The sequence below is a fragment of the Leptidea sinapis genome, chromosome 7 (genome assembly GCF_905404315.1).
Source record: "Leptidea sinapis chromosome 7, ilLepSina1.1, whole genome shotgun sequence".
NCBI lineage: Eukaryota > Metazoa > Arthropoda > Insecta > Lepidoptera > Pieridae > Leptidea > Leptidea sinapis.
This window is the reverse complement of record NC_066271.1, coordinates 8195392-8223175: the sequence shown is the minus strand read 5'-3', so window position 1 is coordinate 8223175 and position 27784 is coordinate 8195392. Positions and strand designations below refer to the sequence as shown.

At 34.8% G+C, this 27784-nt stretch overlaps 1 protein-coding gene across 1 annotated transcript in view; it reads left to right on the top strand.

The window, feature by feature from the left end:
- Nucleotides 1-27784, top strand: part of LOC126965361 (protein O-mannosyl-transferase TMTC2-like) — a 190808-nt gene that overhangs the window by 18046 nt on the left and 144978 nt on the right. The window contains exon 2 of the mRNA XM_050808904.1: nucleotides 1058-1187. Coding sequence (XP_050664861.1) covers nucleotides 1099-1187 — 89 coding nt within the window. The 5' untranslated portion in view covers nucleotides 1058-1098. The remainder of the gene's footprint in view (nucleotides 1-1057; nucleotides 1188-27784) is intronic.

Below are 27784 nucleotides of genomic sequence, written 5' to 3'. Positions count from 1 at the left end.
TAGCTGAATTGACAACTTGCAATCTAGGTTGCAATTTATTCAGCAGTATTCTCGTGAGAAATTAATGTCGGCAATTATTGCTCGGCTCAAGATATTTTCAAATCTCTTTACTATTATGCAATATTCATTTCTTTATTATTTTTTTGAAGTTAACCATTCTTTCTGAGTTTTGATAAATTCAAATTAAAATCGCGTAAGGTCAGATATGTAAAATAGTATATATAAAGAGATTAGTTTTTATTTATGACGAGAAGGATGTTCAGTTGATGGTAATTTATACGCCCCGCCCATTACAATGCAGTGCCGCTCAGGAGTCTTGAACAGACATGACGAATCTATAAGGGTTCCGTTTTTTGCCATTTGGCTACGAAACCCTAATAACCCATAAATTCTGAGTGACACTACAATTGCGCTCGTCACTTTGAGACATAACATATTAAGTCTCATTTGCCCAGTAATTTCACTAGCTACGGCGCCCTAAGACCGAAACACAATAATGCAAACATAATACTTCTTCATGGCAGAAAAAGGTGCCATTATGGTTGCCATAATCTAGCCGGCATTCTGTGCAAAGGAGCCTCTAGTGAATGTCATTAGTCGCCTTTTATGACACCCTTGGGCCTGGGACTTCATTATTCTTTTTATGCCTAGGGGAAGCACAGTGCAAAGAGGCAAAAGGTAACATGTGGAATAGAATATAATTTTTTTTATTAGCCTAAGCAAAAGGAAAGGGCTACCCTCCGCGATAACGACGGGAGGGAGGTGGCGAATGCTCACGCATACCAACGCAGCCTAAGTCTGCGTTGGCTATGTGGGACTCACGTATAACCTAAGTGCCTACCCACTAAACACCACTTGATGTTGACTTTGGGCAAGTGCCCTATAAGCTTTCATCGATGCCGACCTTCTCTTGGGGAGAAAGTTCAATAGACGTGGGCTATCATTTAGTCGGACATACTCAGGAACATGATACAAGGGAATTCCACGCAGAAAAAGCCACGGGTGAAATCTAAGCATTGAAGTTATTCCTGTGTTAAATTGAAATATGTTGTTTCAGCGCCGGTGTTGAAGGGAGTGATGTAGCGTTCGGCAAGCGCGATGGATCACTGGGTGACGGCGGCGAGCGCTCTTCTCGCGTTCCTGCTCTATTACAACACCCTCGACGCTGGATTTGTTTACGATGACAGGTAAACTAAGCACCTATACCAACCGATGTATAACGAACATTGGCTAATATCCAACTGTTCCACTTACGTGTAGATTGAACGAGTGTTCGATGTAAAGGCAACTCAATGATAACAACGATTATGTAAATATATATAAATCCAGTGTCTTGATGTTTGTTTCCAGTGAACTCCTAAACTAATGAACGGAGTCTGACTCGCACTTGGCCGCTTTTTTATATAATATCTGTTAGCTCAAATAGTTGTTGCTTATTGATTTGAATTATTTTCATTTGAAAGCGTTCAGATAGCCGATTTTGGCGACTGGCTTCGATTTTGCACGGGCGATTTGCCGGTTAACGAATTTGGAGGCACGGTTGTATTTGCTCTTTAGAACTTTGCAGTTCGAATCTTTTGTGCCCAGCAACACAATCCATTGGTTACAACCAATTCTACAGAATCAGAAACAATTTGTTATTTTTTAAATTAATAACACTCACTTCTGGGATTAATTACACAAATTAAATTTCAAAATAAAATTTTTGAACGAAGCGAGGCTCGAACCCGCGACCTCTCGCGTTCCATGCAAGCGCTCTTTCCACTGAGCCAACCGTTCGAGTGATGTTTCGTTGATAAATCTTGTGTATTGTTCAAATTTCAAAATGTTAATTTTGTATTCATATTTAATTTGCGCAATTATTAATCCCAGAAGTGAGGGTTATCACTTTAAACAATAATAAATTCTCTTAAGTCAGATTCTGCGTTGTTGGTAGAGATAATAAAAATCATTGTATTCAAATATTTCACACAGTTGAGGCAGCGAAGCAAATGTTTATCATAAATATAAAAGTAGGAAAGAGAATAATTTATTCGCATTTCTAAGGTGCTTAGTGTAATACGATACTGGTACCATTAGTCGAGGTGTATGATTCTACACCTTTAATCTAGAACACACAGTATTTTGTATTTTTTTTATATATACATTAAAAAGTTACACATCTTCTATATATATAAAAATGAATTGCTGTTCGTTAGTCTCGCTAAAACTCGAGAACAGCTGGACTGATTTGGCAAATTTAGGTCTTGAATTATTTCTCCAGAGAAGGTTTAAAAGGTGAATAAATAGAAAAATGCTGCTAAATTAAATAAAAACAACAAATTTGTTTTTCCTTTGATGTGTCCATATATAATTTCTATGAGAGAATTTATTGACGCACGGTTTGACAGTTCTGCTGTGAAACAATTTCATTACGACAGCAGGGTGCATATTTTACGAAGTAATTTTTGATGTTATGATATATTATTGACAAATTCATATAAAAACATTATTTTATTTATTATATACAGAACAACGTCTGTCGGGTCAGCTAGTCTTATATATAAAATTCTCGTGTCCAAGTGTTTGTTACCAAACTCCTCCGATACCAAGCAAGATCCCAGAAAATGTTCAAAACAAAAGTATAACGTTATTCAATAGAATTATTAAAAAACATTTATGGGGTAAATGTTACTATAACATAAATGACGCTCTTAACGATAACACAGTTTGAGAATGGAGCGACCGCCCTTAGGCTATTTTAATAAGTTTACCATACTATAAATAACAGGTTTTTTTCTATGGAATAGGAGGACAAACGAGCGTACGGGTCACCTGGTGTTAAGTGATCACCGCCGCCCACATTCTCTTGCAACACCAGAGGAATCACAAGAGCGTTGCCGGCCTTTAAGGAAGGTGTACGCGCTTTTTTTGAAGGTACCCATGTCGTATCGTCGCGGAAACACCGCACAAGGAAGCTCATTCCACAGCTTTGTAGTACGAGGGAGAAAGCTTCTTGAAAACCGCACTGTGGAGGACCGCCTCACATCCAGATGGTGAGGATGATATCCTAACTTGTGGCGTGTCGTGCGAATTGTACAATTTACAATAATTGTACAATTTGACTTTGTAAACATATTTTTTTATGGAAAAAAAAGCCCGCTGATTTTGTTGTGCCCATTCTTCTCAGGTCTGAGGCATTCGTTTTGGAATGTGTTTTTGACTTTTAATAAGTTATGTCACATCCTATTTCGAATAAAGATATTTGAATTAGAATCGAAATATATTCAATTTAAAATAATTAAATGAAATGATTCCAAACAAAACTTAAAACAATTTTGAACAAAGCACTCAAAATACTCAAATATTGTATCATTAGGTGGGATTGAAAAGTTGTATAATTAGCGAGTGGATGAAGTAGCTCGTTAAAATAAATTTGACTTTACTAACAACCGTTGTTTCACAAGGACTGTGATGTGCTTCACTGTTATTATATTCTAGCTGCCTTCAAGTATCATCAAGCAAATAAAACTTCATATTATTGTGTTCGATACAGTTTTTAACATTTTTTTTATGAAAATAAGGGACGAGACACAGCAGATGGTAATTGATACACACATTACAACGCAGTGCCGCTCAGGAGTCTTGAAAAACCTAAAAATTCTGAGCGACACTACAATTGCGCTCGTTACCTTGAGACATAAGATGTTAAGTCTCATTTGCCCAGTAATTTCACTAGCTACGGTGCCCTTCAGACCGAAACAAAGTAATGTTTACACATTTCTGCTTCACGGTACAAATAGGCGCCATTGTGGTACCCATAATCTAGCCGGCTTCCTGTGCAAATCAGCCTCCCACTGATAAACATGTTTATATTTTACTTATAACCAACACAATGGTGAATCATCGCCACCTTTTTGCTCTTAATAGTGATTTTCATTATTATAACACTTGATATAAGGGATGGCTTGTAAGTAATTCTAGTAGGCTTCATAAGATAAGGGTAAATGTATACACTTTTATTATAAAATCCCAGCCACTGTTCAGGCAGTATCTATAAATAAATTTAAATATTTTGTCAAAAATGTCTCTGTCGTAAATCCTACTACTCTACATCTATGTGATCTGACAGCCTGCGACTACATTATGATTATTTTATAGCAATAGCAATCACAGTAGCATATTGTATATTTTATTAAAAAGAATGCAGAAAAAAAAGTGAATTTGAAGTACATGAACTAACAATTTTTACATTTTTACATACATGAACTAAATTTTTCAATGCAGCAATGAACGTAAGCGCTTTGCAATTTGATTACAGACAGTAAGAAATTCTGCCACAGCATGCACTTGCCTTAGTGTAAGTCGTTAAGGAGTCCCATTGATCATCATATTTGACTACGAGAATTACTTGACTATATCTATGTTATGGTAGATGACTTAAATATCCGGATAGCATAAAAAAGATTCGGCCGAGTATCGTTAATTTGCTCATAAGAATTGAAGAGTTCTGTTTCTTTGCTATGGATTCTAATGAGAACCTAGCCAAACTCTCACTAAACTATCTTCAAAGTATATCCTTTCCAATAAAAAAAGAATATATAGAAATTGGTTAGCGCAATATTGAGTTATTCGTAAATTTATCATCCACTTTGCTATGCGTATGTATAGCAAATTTAGGACTTTTATGGTTTTCTCATGGATGCCAATGTCAGATCGAGACCAAATTACAATGGAACCACACGGGAAGCACCAGCTTTAAAAAAATGAATTATCAAAATCGGTTCACCCAGTCGAAAGTTTTGAGATAACAAACATAAAAACACACCGACGAATTGAGAACCTCCTCCTTTTTTGAAGTCGTTAAAAAGAATGCTGGGAGAGTTTCTTCCACCGCTTCTTCTCTGTCAGAGCGCAATTTGTTTCCGAAGCGGTAGTAGTATCTTGTATATTAGAAATGACATCAAAAGGAATTCTAAAGGAATCAATTTTGAGAAAATAAATGCCTTTTAATGCCTTATACTGCGCGGAAGGTCACCAGTGCGATGTACTAACCTGTACTATTAAAGTATGTACTATTGCTAAGTCAATGCAAATAAGAAAAATAATTAAAAATGCTTCAAATAAAATAAAAATCACTTGGAAAGCTATTAACTGGGAATCTGAAAGAGCGAAAGAGAGGGGCGATGTATATGCTTCTACAATATGATCCCAGAAAATGTACAAAACTAATGTGTTACCAATTTTAAAAGAATTGTTAAAAAACGTTTGTGTGGGAAAGGTAACTGTAGCATAAATGATTTTCTTAATGACACCACGGACTGGGAATAAAGTGAACACCCTTAGGCTCTTTAATTATAAATGTTTATTGTACGATATCACATTGTAATCCATATTTTATATTAAAAAAAAAGCCCGCTGAGTTTCTTGCGCCCATTCTTCTAAGGTCTGAGGCAGTCTCTTTTGAATGGGTGGTAGTTTTTGATGTTCAATAAGTGATTTTAAATCCTTTTTTGATTTTGAGTTTGATCAAATCTGCTGTGGGCGGTGCCGTATACAAGTGTACTCGAATGACCTCTAACAGAGAGAGATGGCGAAACATTGTGACACGTATAACATCTGCCACATACAAAACTTCTCGACAACCTCAACTGAGAGGAGAGGAGGATGGATATCGGATTATTTACGTCAGTATAATTGCAAGAGAAATGGCTTAAGAGTGTTTCAAGTTTTTCATTTTAAATAACATATTCAATCATATCTTTTTTTTAAATACATTTAGTATCGGCTTTGATTATTTTACTTTGGCTTTCGTGCTTATATTAACTATTATTCTTTTTGGGTACCAAGTTCTTTAATACAGTATGAGCAATATTTTTTCTTTAAAGTTTATATTATTTTAACTTTGACATTCTTACTTACTTTTAATTTCACTTTCCTTTCCTGATATGATTATATAACTAATATCCGGACGACGGAGCCTTGCTCGGATTTTTAAGAATGTACAAAACTTGAACAAAAAAAAAAACTAATAGGACATCTGGATTCGAACCGGGGTCTTCTGCTTTCCGGATCACCCAATGTCCCATCTGAGCTATAATAGTCTTGTATATAGTGGCGAAATTTACCTTTGTATTCTAATGTTATTGTAGCTGTTTCTCATTCAAACATGGATAAAACCATTTTTTTTAAATTGAAACCTAGCTAGATCGATTTATCACCCCCGAAATCCCCTGCATACTTAATTTTATGAAAATCGTTGGAGCCGTTTCCGAGATTCAGATTATATATATAAGAATTGCTCGTTTAAAGATATAAGATAAGCAATTTATATTATATAAAATTGGATCTATTTACTTAACATAGTGGTAATTAAAATGGATTAAACATGTTCAATTCATTCATAGCCCCGGCGGTTGCGAAACTGAAGTGGCAGTGGGCAGGGCACATAGTTCGACTTACAGATGACCGTTGGGGCAGTAAAGTCATCGAATGGCGACCACCTACCGGAAGACGCTGTATTTGTAGGCCCTCACAAGATGGACCGACGATCTGGTCAAGATCGCCGGAATAGGTTGGATGAGGGCAGCGCAAGACCAATCGTCATAGCGATATTTGGGGGAGGCCTTTGTCCAGCAGTGGACTTCTTCCGGCTAAAATGATGATAATAATGATAATGAAACATGTTTAAAATATGTTTTTGAATAATCCAATTTGGTGAAAGAATGACTCATAATTTATCATTTCTAAAGTATAAAATTATACAGATAATTTAGTTCAACAGAAATTAAATTAAAATAAAATCACGTAAATATAAAAAATAAAAAAACAATAATTCCTATCCGACAGACCCTCCCCCTTTCTCATAGCATTATACATCAGTATGATTCCAAATATTTTTGATCTTTGTTTTTGTTTAGCGCACAAATATCTTGATGTACTAGAAAATTTGATTTTTTAATAATATGATAGCCAGACTCATATATATATATGATAGTTATAGTATGATAAGTATAAGTATAGCATAGCCTATATAACAAATCAAAATCACTTTACTCATGTAGGTCAAGGAAATGATGTAGGTAGGCCCCCTCACAAGATGGACCGACAATCTGGTCAAGATCGTCGGAATACGTTGGATGAGGGCAGCGCAGGACCGATCGTCATGGAAATCTTTTGGGGAGGCCTTTGTCCAACAGTGGAAGTCCTCCGGCTGATTCTGATTGGATACCTCTAATAAGCCTGAATCCTCCTCTATTTTAAAAATATTTTGCAATATCCATATTGTTGTACATAAGCCAATATAGATATTTAATGACAAAAAAAACTATACGAGTGAAATCGCCTGGCAAAGCTATCTTATAATGAAATCAATAATTTCATTCTGTTTAACGGAAACAATACAAAAACTCGCGCGCTAAAAGTCTAAAAATTCCACAACTTACATTTAATTTGACGACAAATACAATAAACATACATTATTCATATCACATACAATAATATTTGGAGCACTGTAAACAATATGTTGGTTTGCTCCCTGTCAGCTTGGAATCTGTTTACTTACAGCTTAGTACACATCCGAGACGTAGTAAGTGCATCTTCGAGGCACGCTCGATCTGACTGCATCTGACTCGTTGATATGCCAAGATTTGCTTAAGGCGCGTTTACATTTACTGGCTTGCTGTATTCTAGTAGTGAAAGTAACAGCTGTGTTGTAGTAGCTTACATTATAACGAGTTGCCTTATGAAATACATATTAAGAGTTTATAGCATGTATTGACATCCAATAAGAAAATACACTCAGAGATGTGTGGCGCACATTTTGGAGTCTTTTTGTCTGGTCCACTCGACAAACTGGTCTACGGCTATCGAGTCTTCCCACTTCTAATTTCCTAATATGATTGTTACGGTCGGTTGGATCTTTCTTATCAGCTCTTCCAGTATGTAAATATTGGTCCAAAACTTACGGCATTATAATATAATTATATTATAATTCGCGAGAAATAACGTTAGATATTGATGTAGATAAATAAATAGGAAACATTCAATGCTAAACAGCGAACGGATTGAGGTAATTAAAATATTAGAACGAAAGTCCGCAAATCTAACGAATTCGTACGAACTTTCACAGATTTATCTACGATAAATTTCTTAGTTAATGTAGTTAACCTAGCAAAATACTTTAATATGACAACATTAAATATAAATCTCAAAACTTATAATATGTAAAATTAACAAGCTTCAACAACTAAACAAATGTAAACACAGCTTCAATAGGGGTTTACTGCGCCGTTGCTGTTTCAAATAATCCGCTTTCCATCCAAGCGGGCTGCGGATTAATGTTTAAGTTTTGCATTACTAGAGACACAATATTCGTTCTTACTCGTTATTCAGTTATCTGTGAATCCGACTGAATTTGAAAAGTTCAGTTCTTAAAGTTATTTCAATGGAAAAGTTTTGATAATTGTTTTGTTTTTATGCATTAGTGCATTTATCTGTCCATAATACTGAATGGCAATCTGCCAGACTAATTGATTGATAAAGTGATTGGTGATATGAGTGGAGTTTATTTTTGTAGACTATTTTAGGCTGTCACGTATTTTCAGTACACTTATTGGGTTTCCGAGGTGATGATTACTTATGAGCTGCTAATGTTTCGGCCCTTTTTCAAGTAACATTGACGTGGGTTGACTGGCGAATGCGTATGGATGTAAACTTGATATGGCAATTAAGAGTTATAGTTATATCTATTCTCTTTCATCTTTTGTTCTGCTCACTATTAAATCTCAAATTCGAATTTAAAAAAAAAAACTAAATATTGCGTTAGAGCCGCCTTAGTATACTTAAGTTTATTATGCAAAATGTCTTGATTATTTTACATTCTTACCCATAGTCTTCAAACTGTTTTTTTTAATGATAATAAGGGACTAGATGAGCAGGAAATGTCCTGCATGCAGCTGATGGTAATTGATACGCCCTGCCCATAGCAATACAGTGCCGCTCAGGATTCTTGAAAATCCCAAAAATTCTGAGTGGCACTACAATTGCGCTCGTCACCTTGAGACATATGGTGTTAAGTTTCAATTGCCCAGTAATCACTAGCTACGGCGCCCTTCAGACCGCAACACAGTAATGTTTACACATTAATGTTTCACATAGGAAATAGGCACCGTTGTGGCTCCCATAATTTTGTTGACATTATTTGACATTATAAGTTCACGATATATGATTGCTTTTTGCTTAAACGCTTCAAACATATCTGTTGGCTAGGAAATCTAGCCGGCATCCTGTGCAAAGGAGCCTCCCACTGGATACTTAGTTCTTAGTTACTTTCGATGAAACATGTTTAAACTTCATGATTAATTACATTCTTTGCGATAAAGTGCGGACTGCAAATTTTAGTTTTTTGTTTTTTTAACGCAAATGTTACTTATATAAAAAAAACCAAGTGTAAAATTCACATTTTTATTATTATTTTATAACACCCTGCCAGTCTCCCTGAAAACGTGCTCTGCAAAGGTTTTTTATCTATGATATAGATATCTATGATTAATTAAATTCTTATCCATAAAATGCGAATAATCATATCACCTGCGATTAAGGATTGGTCTCCGCTGCGCTCCAACTAAATACCGTACTACCTAAGAACAATTGCTGTTTTATTATGACAACTATTCGATGCTTGTGTGCATGGCATCTTGACACTCAATGGCATCTTTCAAATTATGTTACATACGCTTCGTGTTATTTTACATTGAAATTAATAAAATACAAAATACTTACTGTTGATATGTTATTCCAGTATCTTTCTTATTTCTTGTAGTATTATTTTGCTAAGTTTTACTACGCAACCCGGCTTTTTAGTGTCAATTATTAGCAAAATTTAACAGAAAATGTGGCACGTCAACGACACACATTATTCGATACTGGCTGGAGTATGCCCGCTTGGGCGTAGTATTAGCTGCCGCACTTTGTTACTACGCCTGCGTTATCTAGTTGGAGCACGCAGACCAATCTTTAATCTATGCATATTAGTTACTTTTTTTTTGGTTTTTTTGTTTCTTTGATTAAACTTGACAGTTGACAATAAAAACAAACTGCTCTCTCTTCGTTACAATAAACATCATCAGCTGCCATTAACTCCAATTAAGGGAAAAATACTTACTGCCGTTCCCAATATTCAGTCTATCACATACTTGAGATAAAAATCGTAACAATCGTTGACTTTCCTGTCCCAATAAAATTATCAACGGTAACTCACCTTATCCGTACACGCTGTCTGTCACTGGGACGACGTATAGCTTACCAGCGATAGAAGTTTGTATGGAAATTGCAATTCACGCGTCCCAATATAACGGCCGTTCCCAATATTCAGTCTATCTCTTACTTGAGATAAAAATCGTAACTATCGTTGACTTTTCTGTCCCAATAAACTTATCGACGGTAACTCACTTTATCCGTACACACTGTCTGTCAATGGGACGACGTATAGCTTACCAGCGATAGAAGTTTGTATGGAAATTGCAATTCACGCGTCCCAATATAACGGTCGTTCCCAATATTCAGTCTATCTCTTACTTGAGATAAAAATCGTAACTATCGTTGAGTTTTCTATCCCAATAAACTTATCGACGGTAACCAACCTTATCTGTACACGCTGTCTGTCACTGGGACGACGTATAGCTTACCAGCGATAGAAGTTTGTATGGAAATTGCAATTCACGCGTCCCAATATAAGGCGATAATAATGACTTATCGGGTATATTGGGACAGCTTCAGATTATTGACAGCTAATTACTAATAGTAAAGAGTAGTAATTTATCTGTAGATAGTATATTGGGAATGGCCGTTAGTGTGAGTATCCGAGGAAAGAAAAGAGGAAAGTAATAAAATTACAGTATAGGTTATCTACAATAATAAACCTTTAGTTTGTGTACCACTGTGATACAATAAATTGTATCTGTGGAGAGCGGAGAGGATATGTTTGTGACGTAATCATGAACCTTTGTTATCTCAGCCCACCCATTCGATTGATCAAGAAAATATAATCAAACACGAAAACTTGGTAGTATATTTTCGAATGTGCTTCAATGTTATATTAATGGCAGTATATAAAGATAATGTCAAGTTCACAAAAGAACGTTATACCAACGATTATATACTTTGTAGGCGAATAGGTTTTTTTTTAAATGAAAATAAAGAACTAAATGAGCAGGACGTTCATGTGATGGTATTTGATACGGCCTGACCATTACATTGCAGTGCCACTCAGGATTCAGAACCAAAAATTCTGAGTGGCAATACACTTGCGCTTACGAGACATAAGTATTTAAATCTTATTTGCCCAGTAGTTTCACTAGCTACGGCGCCCTTCGTACCGAAACACAATAATATTTATATATTACTGCTTCACGGCAGAAAAATGCAGTACATTACTGCAGTAATTATAATTGCCTTTCGGTCTGCATTTTAATGGGCAGGGCGTACCAATTAGCATCTGCTAATTGTTCAGTCCAACGTTCAGTCAATCGTTCATGTCCAGGGTTGAAACGTGTAATGATGGCATTATCAGGAGTCTGTCTGGCAGGCTGATGCTGATAGATATTGCCACCTAGTTTCTAATTGTATTCTGTGCTATCTGGTCTGGTCGGGAAAAAAATAATAATAATTATTATTATTATAGGTATATCAATGAGTTTGGGTCTCCTCATCATGATCAGAGCAGACCATACTCTTTTGTAACATCAAATTTGAATAAGAATTCGAAAACCAAAAACACATTGGTGCGTGAATGTACTGTAATAAAATTGCAATGCGCGTATGTTCATAGCCGCATTGCAAGATTTGGTAGATCTATACATATTTCGAGAAAGATTAGTGTTATTCAGATATCAGACTTCAAAAAAACTATTCCAAAACAATAGATATATTATGCACTACACAAATTCATTCAATTTCACTTATAGGTACACAACACTAATGTTGCACAATATGTCAGCTGTATAGCTACAGATATACTGCTATAAGCATTTCGGTAACGCGAATTCACGAGATTTCACCCATTCAAAAAGTGTCTAAACATTTATTACTAGCTGACCCAGCAAAACGTTGTATTGCCATCATAGTATCATCATCAACTATAGTTAATCTATCAACTATAAGTAGCTAGAATTAAGTTTGTGTTTTTAACACCTGAGAAAGTTAGACAGATACAAAGATTCTAATTAGTTATTCATTTTAAACTATTCTTTCAATTTGATTTCTGAACGACGGGGGACACATCAAAGGAAAAACAATATTGTTAATTTTTTTTTAAATTACGAACATTTTCATATTTATTCACCTTTTAAACCTTCTCTGGACTTCCACAAATAATTCAAGACCGAAATTAGCCAAATCGGTCCAACCGTTTTCGAGTTTTAGCGAGACTAACGAACAGCAATTCATTTTTATATATATAGATATATTTCAAATTACTTACTAATCGCGTGCGCTGTCATGAGCATATCGGTGACGCAAACCCATATGATTTTCCCCTTACAAAAAGTGCCTAAAGCAGCTAATGAAGTTATCACTTCATAATATATAATGAATACAAAAAAATCGTTTCAATTTTCGAAATCAAAATAAAGTTTATAATAGCAAAGCGCTTAAATCGTTCATAAATATTCAAATAAAATAAATTCGCATGACTTTCTGGAATAGTTTCAATAAAAACTATTTTCATTCCAAGTCGTGCCGAAACTTAGATTGAGATAAAGTTAGGATAGCAGGAAACTCTTTGCAGCGAAAGTTGAGGGCAGCTGCGGCGGTTCGTAGTCACGTAAGCCTTCAATTACGAAACACTGAAGTGGTTTGCTACGAGCCAGAACAAAGTTCACCAATTCTATCATCATTATCGTTCCGAGAGGAAGATATTTATTATAGCTGGGATGTTTATTGGACCGCTTCATGTCCCTGTTATCAGTCGAATTCCCGGTTTGATTCAGCATTTATTTTTGCGTGCGTCGCTTAAATTTATTATTTTTCTTTGATAGAATAGACTTGGTTTTAAGTATGTATTGATTATGGATACCACAACGGCGCCTATTACTGCCGTGAAGCAATGATGTGAATATGTGCAAGCAATATTGTGTTTCGCTCTGAAAGGCGCCATAGCTAGAGAAATTACTGGGCAAATAAGACTTCTTATGTCTCAAGATAACGAGCGCAATTGTAGTGCCGGTCAGAATTGGTTTTTCAAGAATCTTGAGCGACGCTGCATTGTAATGGTCAGGGCGTATCAAATACCATCAGCTGAACGTCCTGCTCGTTTTGTCCCTTATGGATATAAAAAAACATATGTTTGCTGTTGTTTAGAAATATTTGAACACGTATATCAGCTTTTCTACCCGTAAAAGGTGAAATAGAGGTTGTAAGTTAATATGTAGGATAAGTAATGGATGAATCGTTCTGTGATAAAGTGAGCCGCAATTAAACATGTCTGAGCTTATGATGACAGGAATAAGCGAGCCAGGATTTGATCTGATGCTGTGATACGCCCTGCCCATCTCTTGTTCCAGAGTTCAGAGATTCAACAGCTCTTGAGGACGCCTCGTGTCGTGTCGATTATAACAAGTTTTCACACAACCAACTAATCCAGTCGTTCAGTTGAGAGTATTCTTCGCAGAGGACAAATTTAATTTAATTTACACTGGGCCTTTCGTGTCTGTATGTAGACTAACAAAGCTTAGCAAAATTAACACTAAAGACATTTATTTATTCACAACATTTAATATACATACGTATACATCTGTGTATATGCACTTGTCTTCGAATTATGAGTGTTATAATAAGTACCTAAGTAAATCATTAAGTGTTCTGTTAAACTAACAACACACACACACTCACATACATACAATCATACACACGCATTCACATACATCGTTACACACACCCAAACACACGTTTAGAAAGTAGATACATATAAATCAACTTTTATTATGTTTTCTTTCTATTGGTTTGTAGTATTTATGTAAAGGTAAACTTGTTAATTATTACATCATAATATGTCTATGCTATGGAAGAGCGGGGACTCCTACTACAAATAACTCAAGCATACATTCACTGTCTACAAAATAAATAAAAAACAATAGCTGCAACCAAAACTTTTTAAGGAAAATTTGAATATGAATGATATGCATGTTTAAAAGCATGGATAAATGGATATTCGTTATCGTAAGTTGACTATGTTGTTGACCAAAGTGGCCAAGCAAAGCAAAGTGGATTCGCCTCAAACGCCGGTGGTTTACTGACTACTACAAAATAAACAGGACGTTTGCTCGGATTCGAGTTGAAGGCGCCTCTACTACAGCCCCGCCCCACTGGGATCCGAGTGGTAACCGACCCTAACACTGATATTACATATTTTTAACCGACTTCAAGAATGGAGGAGCTTCTCAATTCGGTATTTTCTTATTTTTGCCACCTCAAAACTTTCGACTGGCAGAACCGATTTTGATAATTTTTGATATTTGAGTATTTTTGTTGGTTCACTTTGCATATATTGTAATTGAAATGATTTGTAAAACAATTAAAATGTAAATCTTGATTTAAAAGAGTGGCAATGAGTTTCTTGCTACTTCTTCTCATTAGCTAAACCGTTTACGAAGTAGCGGTAAATTCAATAAGATAAAATATTATTTATTTTTGACATTCATAAGTGACCTACATGAATAAAGTGATTTGAATTTGAATATACTTAGTTTAGCTTGTAATAAAACTTTATTGTTATGTTTTTGAAGTGATAACCCTCACTTCTAGGATACACCTCCCGCATCGTTCATAAAATTTTGTTTTTCAAATTTTATTTGTGTATTAATCCTAGAAGCGAGGGTTATCACTTTAAAAACATAACAAATTGTTTAGATTTACAAGAGCGACATCTCAAGTCAATTTCCTAATATGCAAATATTGGGGTTGAGCAGGTTATTAACTGTAAAGTAGATCCTGTAGATGAAGCCACAACCTGAGAGTTGAACAAAGCAAACAGAATTTTATAAAGAGGCGGTAATCGAACGGTTAGCTCAGTGGTTTAGAGCACCAGCACGGAACGCCGGAGGTCGTGGGTTCGAATCCCGCATCGTACATAAATTTTTGTTTTTCAAATTTTATTTGTGTAAAACTTATAATATTATAATATTAAGAATATTATAAAAACTTAGAATAATTGAGTCTGAACTGATCACGACTGAACAGAAGAGGAGTTAGAAGTAGACTGGCCTCTCCATTGTATTAACAGAATCCACGAGTGTTATATCTAGCTGACATAGGTCTAGCCAATGTACAGAGTAAGCAATATGCCATAAATCATGTATATATAACAGAACCTATAAGTGTTCCCTGCCATAAATCGTTAAACATACCGATTAACAAAGATATATTTTTAAATAAGATAACTCTAGATATAAAAAATAATGATACTCTAAAACTATTTGAAAAAATTCGCTAAACTTCACTTCTAACGTACATTACATAATATTGTTCATGTAGGCATTGAATATCGATATATTTTAAGTCTTCAGGAATTTATGCAAAGTTAAACAACTCAAAATTATACCTATCCAAATTAAGACGTAAATGTATTATATATAGACTTGGTCTGTTTTTTAATAATAAAACCAATCTGGAAGAACTAACTCACTTTCAAAAGAAAATTAAAATCAAGTCATTAGTGATAATTAATGCAAGTGATAAAAAATACAATTGTCAAACAACTTCCCTTTTTTTAGTTCGGTATATCGTTCTGTATGTAATCAATCTGATCATATAAATGCGCTGAATGTGGAGAATTGTAATGGAAAACTTTAAATATATTGAAAGTCATTTTAATGTAAGATTTATATTTGTAGAACAGAGTTTTTACGCGAGTAGGTTAAGGACTATGAATTCCAGCGAAGTACTTACAATTTCGCAAACATCCAAATATTTTTTTACTCTGAACATGCATTGTACGATGGAATTAATTGTTAAAAGAAAAATTTCTTTTATCAATTAATTTAAATAATCTACCAACAAAATAGTCACTGAAATATTATGTAAATGGGAGAAGGGAAATTGTCTGACTCACAATAATTTGCAATACACTAGGCAAAACGTTTGAGAGAGAAATTTTTCCTTTTTGTATAGTAAGCGGTTGTGGCTTCGAAAAAATAGATTAATCGTCTAACTAGCTTTCTTGTCAGATTAAAATAAATTATTTAAAAAATGTAGATTAATATGACAATTTTTCAATTACAAAATAAATAAATAATTTTTAGAACGATTTACAAGTCAACGATGTAATATTATTATGTGGCTATAGAGAAGTAAAGTAGCAGTAAAGTCCTCAATGGCGACCACGTATTGGAAGACGCCGTGTTGGTAAGCCCACCCGCAAGATGGACCTACGATCTGGTCAAGATCGCCGGAATACGTTTGATGAGGGCTCCACAGTACCGATCGTCGTGAAAATCTTTGGGGGAGGCCTTTGTCTAGGAGTGCATGTCTTCCGGCTGATGATGATGATGTTGATAGAGTAGTATCCTATGGAGCATTTGTGTCCAAAATACAGATGTGTAACAAGTACTGGTAGTGAGTTAACTATATTATTCTGCCGATAAATACCTACAAAAACATCTCGATGTCTAGGTGCTAGAACGCTATTTATATATTGGATGCAGCCTCTTAGAAACCAATTAATTTTGTATATAACAGCCATTGTAAAATACTCTTTTGATTGAAAAGAGTGGCCGTTGAGTTTCTTGTATGTTCTTCTCACGAGCTTTACTTTTTCCGAACATACTATGGTAGATTCAGTAATTTAAAAGAAATATTTATAGTGGCGATTCAAAAGCGCTTAATTTAAGCCTAATTGAATAAAGTTTATTTGACCTTGACTTTGACAGATATATGGATACACATTTATATACATTTTAAAAATTACAAGATAACAAATTTCATTAATTGCGTAAGTGACAAATTCTTGCAGAATTTTCAGAATTATAATATGAAAACACATGTAAATTATTTTATGTATGTGATATATCTATACGTGTACCGGTAAGCAGGCGAGTGAACCGGTACGCTGCGAGCATGAGGGAAACGCCGCTTCATATCTTAATCTATCGTTGTTCCTTCTAGTCGCGGGATTTACTCACACTAAAAATATTATTGTAACTATTTGGTAGTTTTCACTAACGTAGATAGCTATGAGGCAATGTGACTACGTCTCTAGCCTCCGTTTTAAATGTGGCAGGCTTCTTTGCAATGGATACCGGCTAGATTATGGGTAGCACAACGGCGCCTATTTCTGCCGTAAAGCAGTAATGTGTAAGCATTACTGTGTTTCGGTCTGAAGGGCGCCGTAGCTAGTGAAATTACTGGGCAAATGAGACTTAACACCTGATGTCTCAAAGTGACGAGCACAATTGTAGCCGAATTAGAATTAGAATTAGAATTAGAAATAGAAGTAGAATTTTTGGGTTTATCAAGGATCCTGAGCGGCACTGCATTGCAATGGGGAGGTCATTGTAATCAGCTGAATGTTCTGCTCATCTCGTCCCTTATTTTCATTAAAAAAATTGTATTACATTACACAAACACACATGTATGTGTATACACCGTATAATTAAAAAGCATCAATGAAATCGTGCAAAATAATTTTGTTCTACTAAAAAGCATGAAAAACGAATAGTAAATAAAACTTGGACTAGCTAGAGTCTAAAATTACATAGTCATGTCGTTCTATTGTTATGTAAAACATTAATATTGTTGGCGACTCGGGAATGTGGGGTAGAACACTTGTGAATTAACAAAACAGGGAATCTAATCCGGACCCTATAATATATAATAGGTATATATTTAATCTATATCTCTATTACGGTTCATTACACCAAACACAGCGGAGGTACAAACCAACGTACTTATAAATGACCAGAGATTGGAACTTGTGGACACTACGGACTTCTTGGGTATCACGTTAGATAAAAAGCTTCAGTGGGGTCCACATATTACCCATCTAGCAGATAGACTCAGCTCTGCGGCATATGCAGTTAGAAAGATTAGAGAGTACACGAATGTTGCGACCGCTAGATTAGTGTACTTTAGTTATATTCACAGCATCATGACGTACGGTATATTACTATGGGGTCATGCTGCTGACATTGATATAGTGTTTGCACTGCAAAAGAGAGCTGTTCGTACTATATATCGGTTTAAAGAACTTTAATTTCTCATTAAGACTGTCGTCACTTACATGAGAACATAAAATCAGTGAGTGAGAGGCGAATTTGCACATTGCTGCTTTCCGGTTTTTTAAGGCGGTGGTCCAAGTTACAAGATATAGTTTATTGTTATTATCATAAGATGTTTTTATGTGTTGGGATCTAAGTTGTCTATAATTTTGGAAACCTCATTAATAGTACACGGAGTAAATTGAGACGAATTATGATGTTTGGTGTTGTGGTTAACTATGGGTAGGGTGTATGTGTTACTATTATGAAACTGTTTGGGTATGTTTTTGGCCAAATTTGTCCCTATATTTGCAAAGAAATTGTTAAAAATTTCGCATACCTCTATTGGGTCCGTAGTAACAGTGCCGTTTTCAGAGGTTAGGTTTGGAGGAGCACAACTATTAACAGTTTTGTTATTAGAAAGGGTATTGATTAATTTCCACATTTTTTTCGGGTTATTTTTTGCTTGGTTATAGACAGTCTCTCAAAGAAAAATTTAAAGAAATAAATATTATGACTGTTTATTGTCAGTACATTTATGAAAATTTAATATATGTTCACAAACATCGTCACCTTTTTGCTCTTAATAGTGATTTTCATTATTATAACACTAGAAATAAGGGATTGCTTGTAACTAATTCTAGTAGGCTTCATAAGATACATAATAGCTTTAAGATAAATGTATACACTTCTACAATAAAGTCCCAGCCACTGTTCAGGCATTATCTATAAATAAATTTAAATGTTTTATAAAAAAAATGGCTCTGTCGTAAGTCCTATTACTCCACTGCTGAATATCTAAATGATCGGACAGCCTGGGACTAGATTGTGATTATTTTATAGCGACTGTACAATATTGTATATTTTTATTGAAAAGAGCGCAAAAAAAAGAATGCTGGGAGAGTTTCTTGCGCCGCTTCTTCTCTCTCAGAGCGCCATTTGTTTCCGAAGCGGTAGTAGTATCTAGTAGTATAAGAAATGACATCAAAAAGAATTCTAAAGGAATCAATTTTGAGAAAATAAATGCCTTTTATGCCTTTTATATATTAGGCTAGACTATGGCTACCACAATGCAGTAATGTGTAAGCGGTAATATATTTTGGTCTGAAGGACGCCGTAGCTAGTGAAATTACTGGGCAAATGAGACTTAATATCTTATTTCTTAAGGTGACGGGCGCAATTGTAGTGCCACTCAGAATTTTTGGGGAATTCAAGGATCCTGAGCGGTACTTCATTGTAATGGGCAGGGCGTATCAATTACCATCAGCTGAACGTCCTACTCAACTCGTCCCTTTTAAAAATATATATATATATAATAAGGTAGCTTTCCGCTGACTATCTGCGTATCCGCTAACTCGTAACTCAAGAATCTTAAGGTCATTTAGATAATTTTTCACTGAAGATTTTTACCTCATAATTTGACCCAGGCCTAACAACTCCGTCGTGTTAATTTGTGTCGTGAAATGATTTAATCTCCATCATCCCCGCCATCTGGATGTGTAGCGGTCCTCCACGGTCCGGTTTTCAAGGACGTTCTTCCACGTACTATAAAGCTGTTAAATGAGCTTCCTTGTGCAGTGTTTCCGGGACGATACGACATGGGTACCTTCCATAAATAGCACTTTCCTTGAAGGCTGGGTCCTGTAATTCCTCTGGTGTTGCATGAGAATGTGAGCGGCGGTGATCACTTAACACCAGGTGACCTGTAAGATCGTTTATCCTCCTTTTCCATAAAAAAAAATTAAGATGTAATGAAGGTGACTCAAATGATGTGTTCGACATACTTCAGTATCATCAGCCGGAAGACGTCCACTGCTGGACGAAGGCCTCCCCCAAAGATTTCCACGACGATCGGTCATGCGTTGCCCTCATCCAACGTAATCCGGCGATCTTGACAAGATCGTCGGTCCATCTTGTGGGGGGCCTACACAGGCCGACATACTTACCGGTGACGAAATCTGGATTTACTCTGATGAGCCCGAAACCAGGAGACAGTCTGTTCAGTGGGAGTTTCCTTTCGAAGTCAACTAAAGTGAAGAGGGGTCGAAGCGTGGGGATAAAAATGGTGGCCTCATTCTTCAGAAGCAAAGATTATTAGGTGACAATTGTTTTAGAGGATCGAAAAACATTTTCATTATTATAACACTAGAAATAAGAGATTGCTTGTAACTAATTCTAGTAGGCTGCATAAGATAACTAATAGCTTTAAAGGTATATATACACTTTTTTAATAAAGTCCCAGCCACTGTTCAGGCATTATCTATAAATATTTAAATGTTTTACAAAAAAAATGGCTCTGTCGTAAATCCTACTACTCCACAGCTGAATATCTATGTGATCAGACAGCTTGGGACTATATTATGATTATTTTATAGCAATAGCAATGACCGTACAATATTGTGTATTTTATTAAAAAGAGCGCAAAAAAAGATTGCTGGGAGAGTTTCTTGCGCCTCTTCTTTACTCTCAGAGCGCCATTTGTTTCCGAAGCGGTAGTAGTATCTAGTATATTAGAAATAACATCAAAAAGAATTCTAAAGCAATCAGTTTTGAGAAAATAAATGCCTCTTATGCCTTTCATTTACTTCAGAATGGTACACTAATTACTTGTCACTTGTCTTGGAAAAAGTTCGGGGATACCACCTCGTAGTAGGATCCTTCTACACCATGACAACGCCTCATCACACAGAACCAGACAAACGATCGACTATTTAGTGACGTCACACTTTCGTAGTACTGGAGCACCCACCGTAAAGCCCGGACCTTGCACCTTGCGATTTTTATTTATTCCCGAAAATAAATAAAAACTTCAAGGAAAATGACGACGAGTGGACAAAGTGCTTTTCTCAGTTGTTCCATCGGATGCAGCGATGTATTAACGTGAATAAACACTATATCAAAAAAATAAAATAATAAAACTAATAACTTGCTATTATAAATCAGTTTTTGATTTTCTAAGAACTTTCACTTTGACATAAGCCAGTTTTCTAGAAACTACGATAATCAAATTGTTAACATCGGGAACACACCTAAACATGTTATATCTATTACTCGGATATTTCGAGTTAGTAGGTCTTTTGTTGGGAGATGTTGATACTTTTACAAAATACCCCAGAACATGTACCTGCAAAAAAAATGTTTACCAAATTTAAAATAATTGTTAAATAAAAATAGTTTAAAAAAACCAAACATCAATTCTTGACTTATCGACGAAAGCATGTAATAGGAAGCATGTATTAGAAAGAAATAGCTCCTTTCATTACATCAATGTCGCTACTGTAATAGTAATTTATTGATGCTAATTACATCAAAGCAATTTAGTACAAGCCCCCGCAACTTCGACGAAGAAAAACTGGCTTCAAATTAATTAAAGTTCACTTAAAAAGTCAAATAAGACGATGGGAATACGAGGGCTGAATACAGAATCTAATAAGCGTCAAATATACGGCCGGAGAATCAATATATAAAGCAGGATCAACGAATTCTATTTGGATCGTAAGTCTATGTTGATCGTGTCGATTGAATATGTTTGTGGGGCAAGTAATATGTATCCGATTTAAGCTTAGTGATGTGATATTAAATATTCACATGAACGCAATTAGATACTGAATTCTCGTTAGCTTAAATAACGTGACAAACATAATTCATACTAATATAAGGCAAATAATTATAATAATACTTTATTTCATTTTCTTTTACACTCACTGCAAATAACTTAAATTACTAAATGTACAATATTTATTACATAATACCGATTATTTACATCTTTTTATCGCTAATTGTAATAATACATTGAACATTGAAAAACGGTTTTGCAGTGATGTTAAAAGAGGTTGACCTCTGACCCCGAAACTAGTTAAAACTGCATCTTCGGGGTCAGTGATTCCTCGACAAATGACAATGACAAACGAAACAAAATTAAAAATTAAAATTAAATGTGAATGTATGTGGGTGTGTGTGTGTATGTGTGTGTGTGTGTGTATGTAATTCTTAGTGATTAGGTAACAGTAGACTTTCCGTTTCTGAATATGATAATTGTTTAAGATAAGTGGTGGTTTTCTTTTTTACCTCAAAATTGCTTAGTGTGTAGATAAAAGTCTTCTCATGAATCTTATTGTAAAGCTTAGAGGAGAGAGCATCATATTGTTTCTTTATTCGTTTGTTCGAATAAGCACGGAAAGTAATAAGCAATTGTTTGTTGACATAATTGATTGGATATGTTTGTGGGGCGAGTAATATGTACCCCATTTTACCCCTGTTATAAGTATCTTCACGTAATGCAATTAGGTTAGAAATAAGATAATATAAGTAAATTAAGTTCTTTTGTTCGAATAAGCAGGGAAAGTTATAAGCAATATTGGATCATAAGTGTATATTGACATAGTGTGTTGATATAATCGATTATTGGATATGTTTGTGGGGCGAATGATATGTATCCCATTTTACCTCTGGAATATATATGTTCACGTGATGCAATTAGATTTTAATTTGATTTTGGGGAAAACACAGAAATCACAGGATGCTTGGCCTGGGCTATGTGAAGCATGTGTGACGAGTTGTACTTTTTCGGAAGCTAAAAATGTCTTTGTTTTGTTGGCCGTGTGTGAAGAAGCGTTATCATGATGCAAGAGAACGTGGCTTTTTGGTCGTCTTTCTCGAAATTCAAATAGTTCCGATTAGATAGAAGTGCAAAACTTTTAGTGTGCCCCATGTATAAGTAAAATAAGTTCTTTTGTTTGAATAAACAGGGGAAGTAATAAGCAATATTGGATCATAAGTGTATGTTGACATAGTGTGTTGATATGATCGATTGGAGATGTTTGTGGGGCGATTAATATATATCCTATTTTACTTCGGTATTAAGTATCTTCACATGAGGTAATTAGATTAGAAATAAGAACGTGATAGTTATGATTCATACTAATATAAGTCAAATTAGTTCTTTGTTAATAAGCAATTAAGTTAAGTTATACACCAAAGTATAAAGTAAGAAATATTTATTAAACCTATGTTATGAAGATTTTTTTACTATAAAAAAGACATTATGATCGTTAAAAGTTATAGAAAATTAACTGTTTACTTTAATTTTTTTGTATATTGTATTCAACAGCCTTTAGAGCTTTAATTCATTGTTTGTGTAAATATGCTTAAAATGCATAAAGGAATTTAATTTTCTCAAAATTGATTCCTTTAGAACTCTTTTAAATGTCATTTTTAATATACTAGATAGTACTACCACTTCGGAAACAAATGGCGCTCTGAGAAAGAAGAAGCGGCGCAAATAATAGCTATTGCTCTATTATTTGCGTTTTTTTTCATAAAATATAACATATTGTACTGTCATTGCTATTGCTATAAAATAATCATAATCTATTCCCAGGCTGTCCGATCACTTGGATATTCAGCTGTGGAGTAGTAGGATTTACGATTGAGACATTTTTTAATAAAACATTTAAATTTATTTATAGATAATGCCTGAACAGTAACTGGGACTTTATTATAAAAGTGTGTACCCTTAAAGCTATTATGTATACATTTCAAAGAGGTAATTAAAACTCACAAATATTAACAGTTAAATGAATATAAACCCAACAGTTTTAATGTATAAAGAGTCCCTTTATACCTATATTTTGTTGTATTACACGTGAAAAGTAAGTAACAGTCTGATAAATTCAATTATAGTCCCTCGGCATATCTAAACTGCTCCTCGTTATATGACAATTGGACGCCGACGGATTACCAATTTGCTGTTGGGGTTTTGGTATCTAAATTGTACAAGATAAAGCTGAAGGCTTCTCTTCAAATTATGTTTATTTTCTATTTACAAAATATATTTCATTCGTTCCCTTAGACGGACAGAGTATTCATAAAGTAAACGTTAAGAAAATTTATTAGGTACTTGAGATATCTCTGCTTTTTAAGGTTTTCCGTGTGAAATCTTACCAATCTAAATCAAAAGTGCGTACACTTTTCTGAAAGGCCGGGAACACTCCTGTGATTCCTCTGGTGTTGCAAGAGAATGTGGGCGGCGGTGATCACTTATCACCAGGTGACCTTTACTCTCGTTTGTCGCCTTTTCCACAAAGAAAAAGCTTACTTAAGCTTAAGCTTTTAATCCTTTAAGGAGTATTTTATATAAATTAATGGGTAACACACGAGATAGTCAAAAGGCCTTTTATTTTTCATTTACGTACGCCTTTACATTAGTAAAAATATTAAAAATTCATTCAATATTTCTCCGACACTTTATACCACTTCCGCATTGAAGGATGGATATTACCTCGGGTAAGGAAACCCTAAACGAAGCCTGTGGATACTAAACGTAGAAATAACGTTTTGTTTTGTAGCTGTATGTATAGAAGCGAAGTAACTGAAGACTATTGCCTACCATATATTAGACATAAGTAAGAAACATTGGCAGATACTGAAATAAATACTTTAAGAGTTCTGACTCTATTCAAAATTCAATTCCAATTCTAAATTTCTTTATTCAATAGTATCAATATAATCATTTTCAATCGTAGTTTTAATTGGTAGAATTACTGGGGCTTCACTATCAAACTCAGATGAGAAGATGGCACAAGAAACTCAGTGACCAAAAACTTTTTATGAATATATATATACAATAGCAAAGACTCAAGTTAAGTAAATTACGTGTATTAGTTTTTACTCTAATACTTGATTAAATTAAATTTATAACTAACTACATTACACATTTTACCGGTGGGAGGCTCTTTTTTACAGGATGCCGGCTAGATTATGGGTACCACAATGGCGCCTATTTCTGCCGTGAAGCAGTAATGTGTAAACGTTACTGAGATTCGAAGGGCGCCGTTGCTAGTTAAATTACTGGGTAAATGAGACTTTATATCTTATGTCTCAAGGTGACGTGCGAAATCGTGGTGCCTTTCAGAATTTTTTGGTTTTTCAAGAATCCTGAGCAGCACTGCATTGTTATAGGCAGGGCGTATCAATTACCATCAGCTGAACGTCCTGCTCATCTTGTCCCTTATTATCATAAAAAAATCACAATACAATTCTTAAAAAGTTCAAATCATTAAGTAATTTATGGATACTGGTGATAAAATAAAAAAAAAAGAACTTTGTAAGACATCTGCTGTTTCTCAGGAACTTCCGACTTCCGCAGTTGTTGGCGTTTCATGGAATCATTAATAAAAACACGCGACAAAAGGTAGTCACCTCCGAGTACTTCAATAATTTGTCCCTGACAACTCTAATATCCGAAGCGACGCTTTAAGTCAAATGACACGCAAGTCCTCTGTCACGAAATACAATCTTGAGCCGGAAAAATTGTCTCTATATCCATATTTATTTATTTAGGCAATTCAAACAGATTACAATAATTTCTATCCATCTTTACCAGCGGAAGGTACCTTTGCACAGGATGCCGGCTATATTATGGTACCATAACGGCGCCTATTTCTGCCGTAAAACAGTAATGTGTAATAATTACTGTGTTTCGGTCAGGGCGCCGTAGCTAGTAAAATTAATGGGCAAATGAGACTTAACATATTAGATCTGAAGGTGACGAGCGCAGTTGTAATCCCGCTCAGAATCATTGCGTTTTCAAGAATCCTGAGCGGCACTGCATTGTAATGGGCATGGCGTTTCAATTACCATCAGTTGAACGTCTTGCTCGTCTCGTCCCTTATTTTCAATGAAAAAGAGGTAAGGCAGATTAACTTAATATTGCACTATCACAAGCTCAGATATAATAATAATTGAATAATCTTCATAATATATCTAGTATCCAATTAAAGGTAAGGTAAATATTTAATATAACAACAGGCAATTCCCGCGATACGAACATATTAGTCCCAAGCAAATAGTCTGAAAGATAAAAAGAATTTAGTCCAATTTAACAAGTATTTGTAGATGAACTACAAATTAAAAAACAATTTATTCACTCTATTCTTAAGTAATCGAGGCAAAAAAAATGTATTTAGTATTTTTGACTGTTTTTCAGATTGTCTGCGTTTTTGTTAGCCTATCTCGGGAACGGATAGGTAGATTTGAATGCCGTTCACTGATGTATAGTGACATATTTGTCAGGTGCATTAAAAATTATGTTAATACGAATAATATGCTTAAATCTCTGCAGACGTTGTGCCAGATCTTATTTAAATTTAATGAAATAATTAATCTATATAATACTCAAATAAAATTTTATGAACGATGCGGGACTCAAACCCGCGACCTCACGCGTTCTGTGCGAGCGCTCATTCCAACTGAGCCAACCATTCGAGTGACGTATCGTTGATTAAATCTTGTATGCGTTGTTCAACTCTCAGGTTTTTTTTGTGTATTAATCCCGGAGGAGAGGGTTATCACTTTAAAAACATAATAAATAGTCTAAATTATAATAATTAGTATTTCCCAAGACGCTTAAGTATAGCCTTGCCTTAGCCTTGATTCCTTGGCGTTACGCCGTGTTTTGAGAAAGATACGTCACATGACATGGGTACCTTAAAGAAAAGGCCGGAAACGCTTCTGTGATTCAGGAGAATGTAATCACTTAACTTCAGGTGACCCGTCGCTTCATTGTCCCCCCCTTTAATAAAAAAGTAGAGGCAACATTATATTTTCCGTTTGTTACCACAAATCATGAAGACTTTTCATATGAGTTATCTGCCGTATTTATCCACCGCCAAATTCTCTTTATTTGTGTGCTTTTTGACGATCTTATTTTTAAAATACAAAACGTTTTTAATATACTTTTTCCCCCGCGGTGGTTATAAATGGTCGCTATAAAAAGATTTCATATCTTAACCATCATGAAATTGCTCTTATCAACTTTTTAATGCTACTTGTGGCTGCTGGATGACCCTGTAAGAATCTCTACTTCATGTTTATTAAAATTCAAGTAATTTAATATATTTCTAGTTTATATATATTTTAGTAATCGGTAATAAAATGCTCTATATAATATATATATATAGAGATATAACCTATATTTAATTATTTTTGTTGCATCACTATACATGATATGACGACTGCCTACTGAACTAGAGATTCCGGGTTCATATCCCGGTAGGTGCAATCATTTGTATGATGAATATGAATGTTTATTTCCGAGTCATGGATGTTTATATGTATTTATGTATGTTTAAGTAAGTATATTTTTTTTTATTTACTTTATTGGAGACAAAAACAGAAGAACATAGATGAGATAGAGAACATAGATGTTAAAGATAAAAGCGACATCTGCTTAGGTGCAAGCGTGCACGTACAATTTACAATACAAGTTAATCGTAGCAAAGGTAAGTAAAACTTGGTAAAAGTATTGTATTAAATATATCGTTATCTTGTACCCATAGTACAGGTTATGGCTAGTTTGGGGCAAGATAATGTGTGTCAGAATTATTTTATTATTATATTGTAATTGAAAAAGTATGAAAATAGATGAAGCTGTAAATTTTGATATAAAAGAGTGGCAATGAGTTTCTTGTCTTTTCTTCTCATTTACATATTTGTCAGTTACTAAGTTAGTATCTAAGCAACTGGTAAAAAGAAGAAAAACCTTTTGACATCAT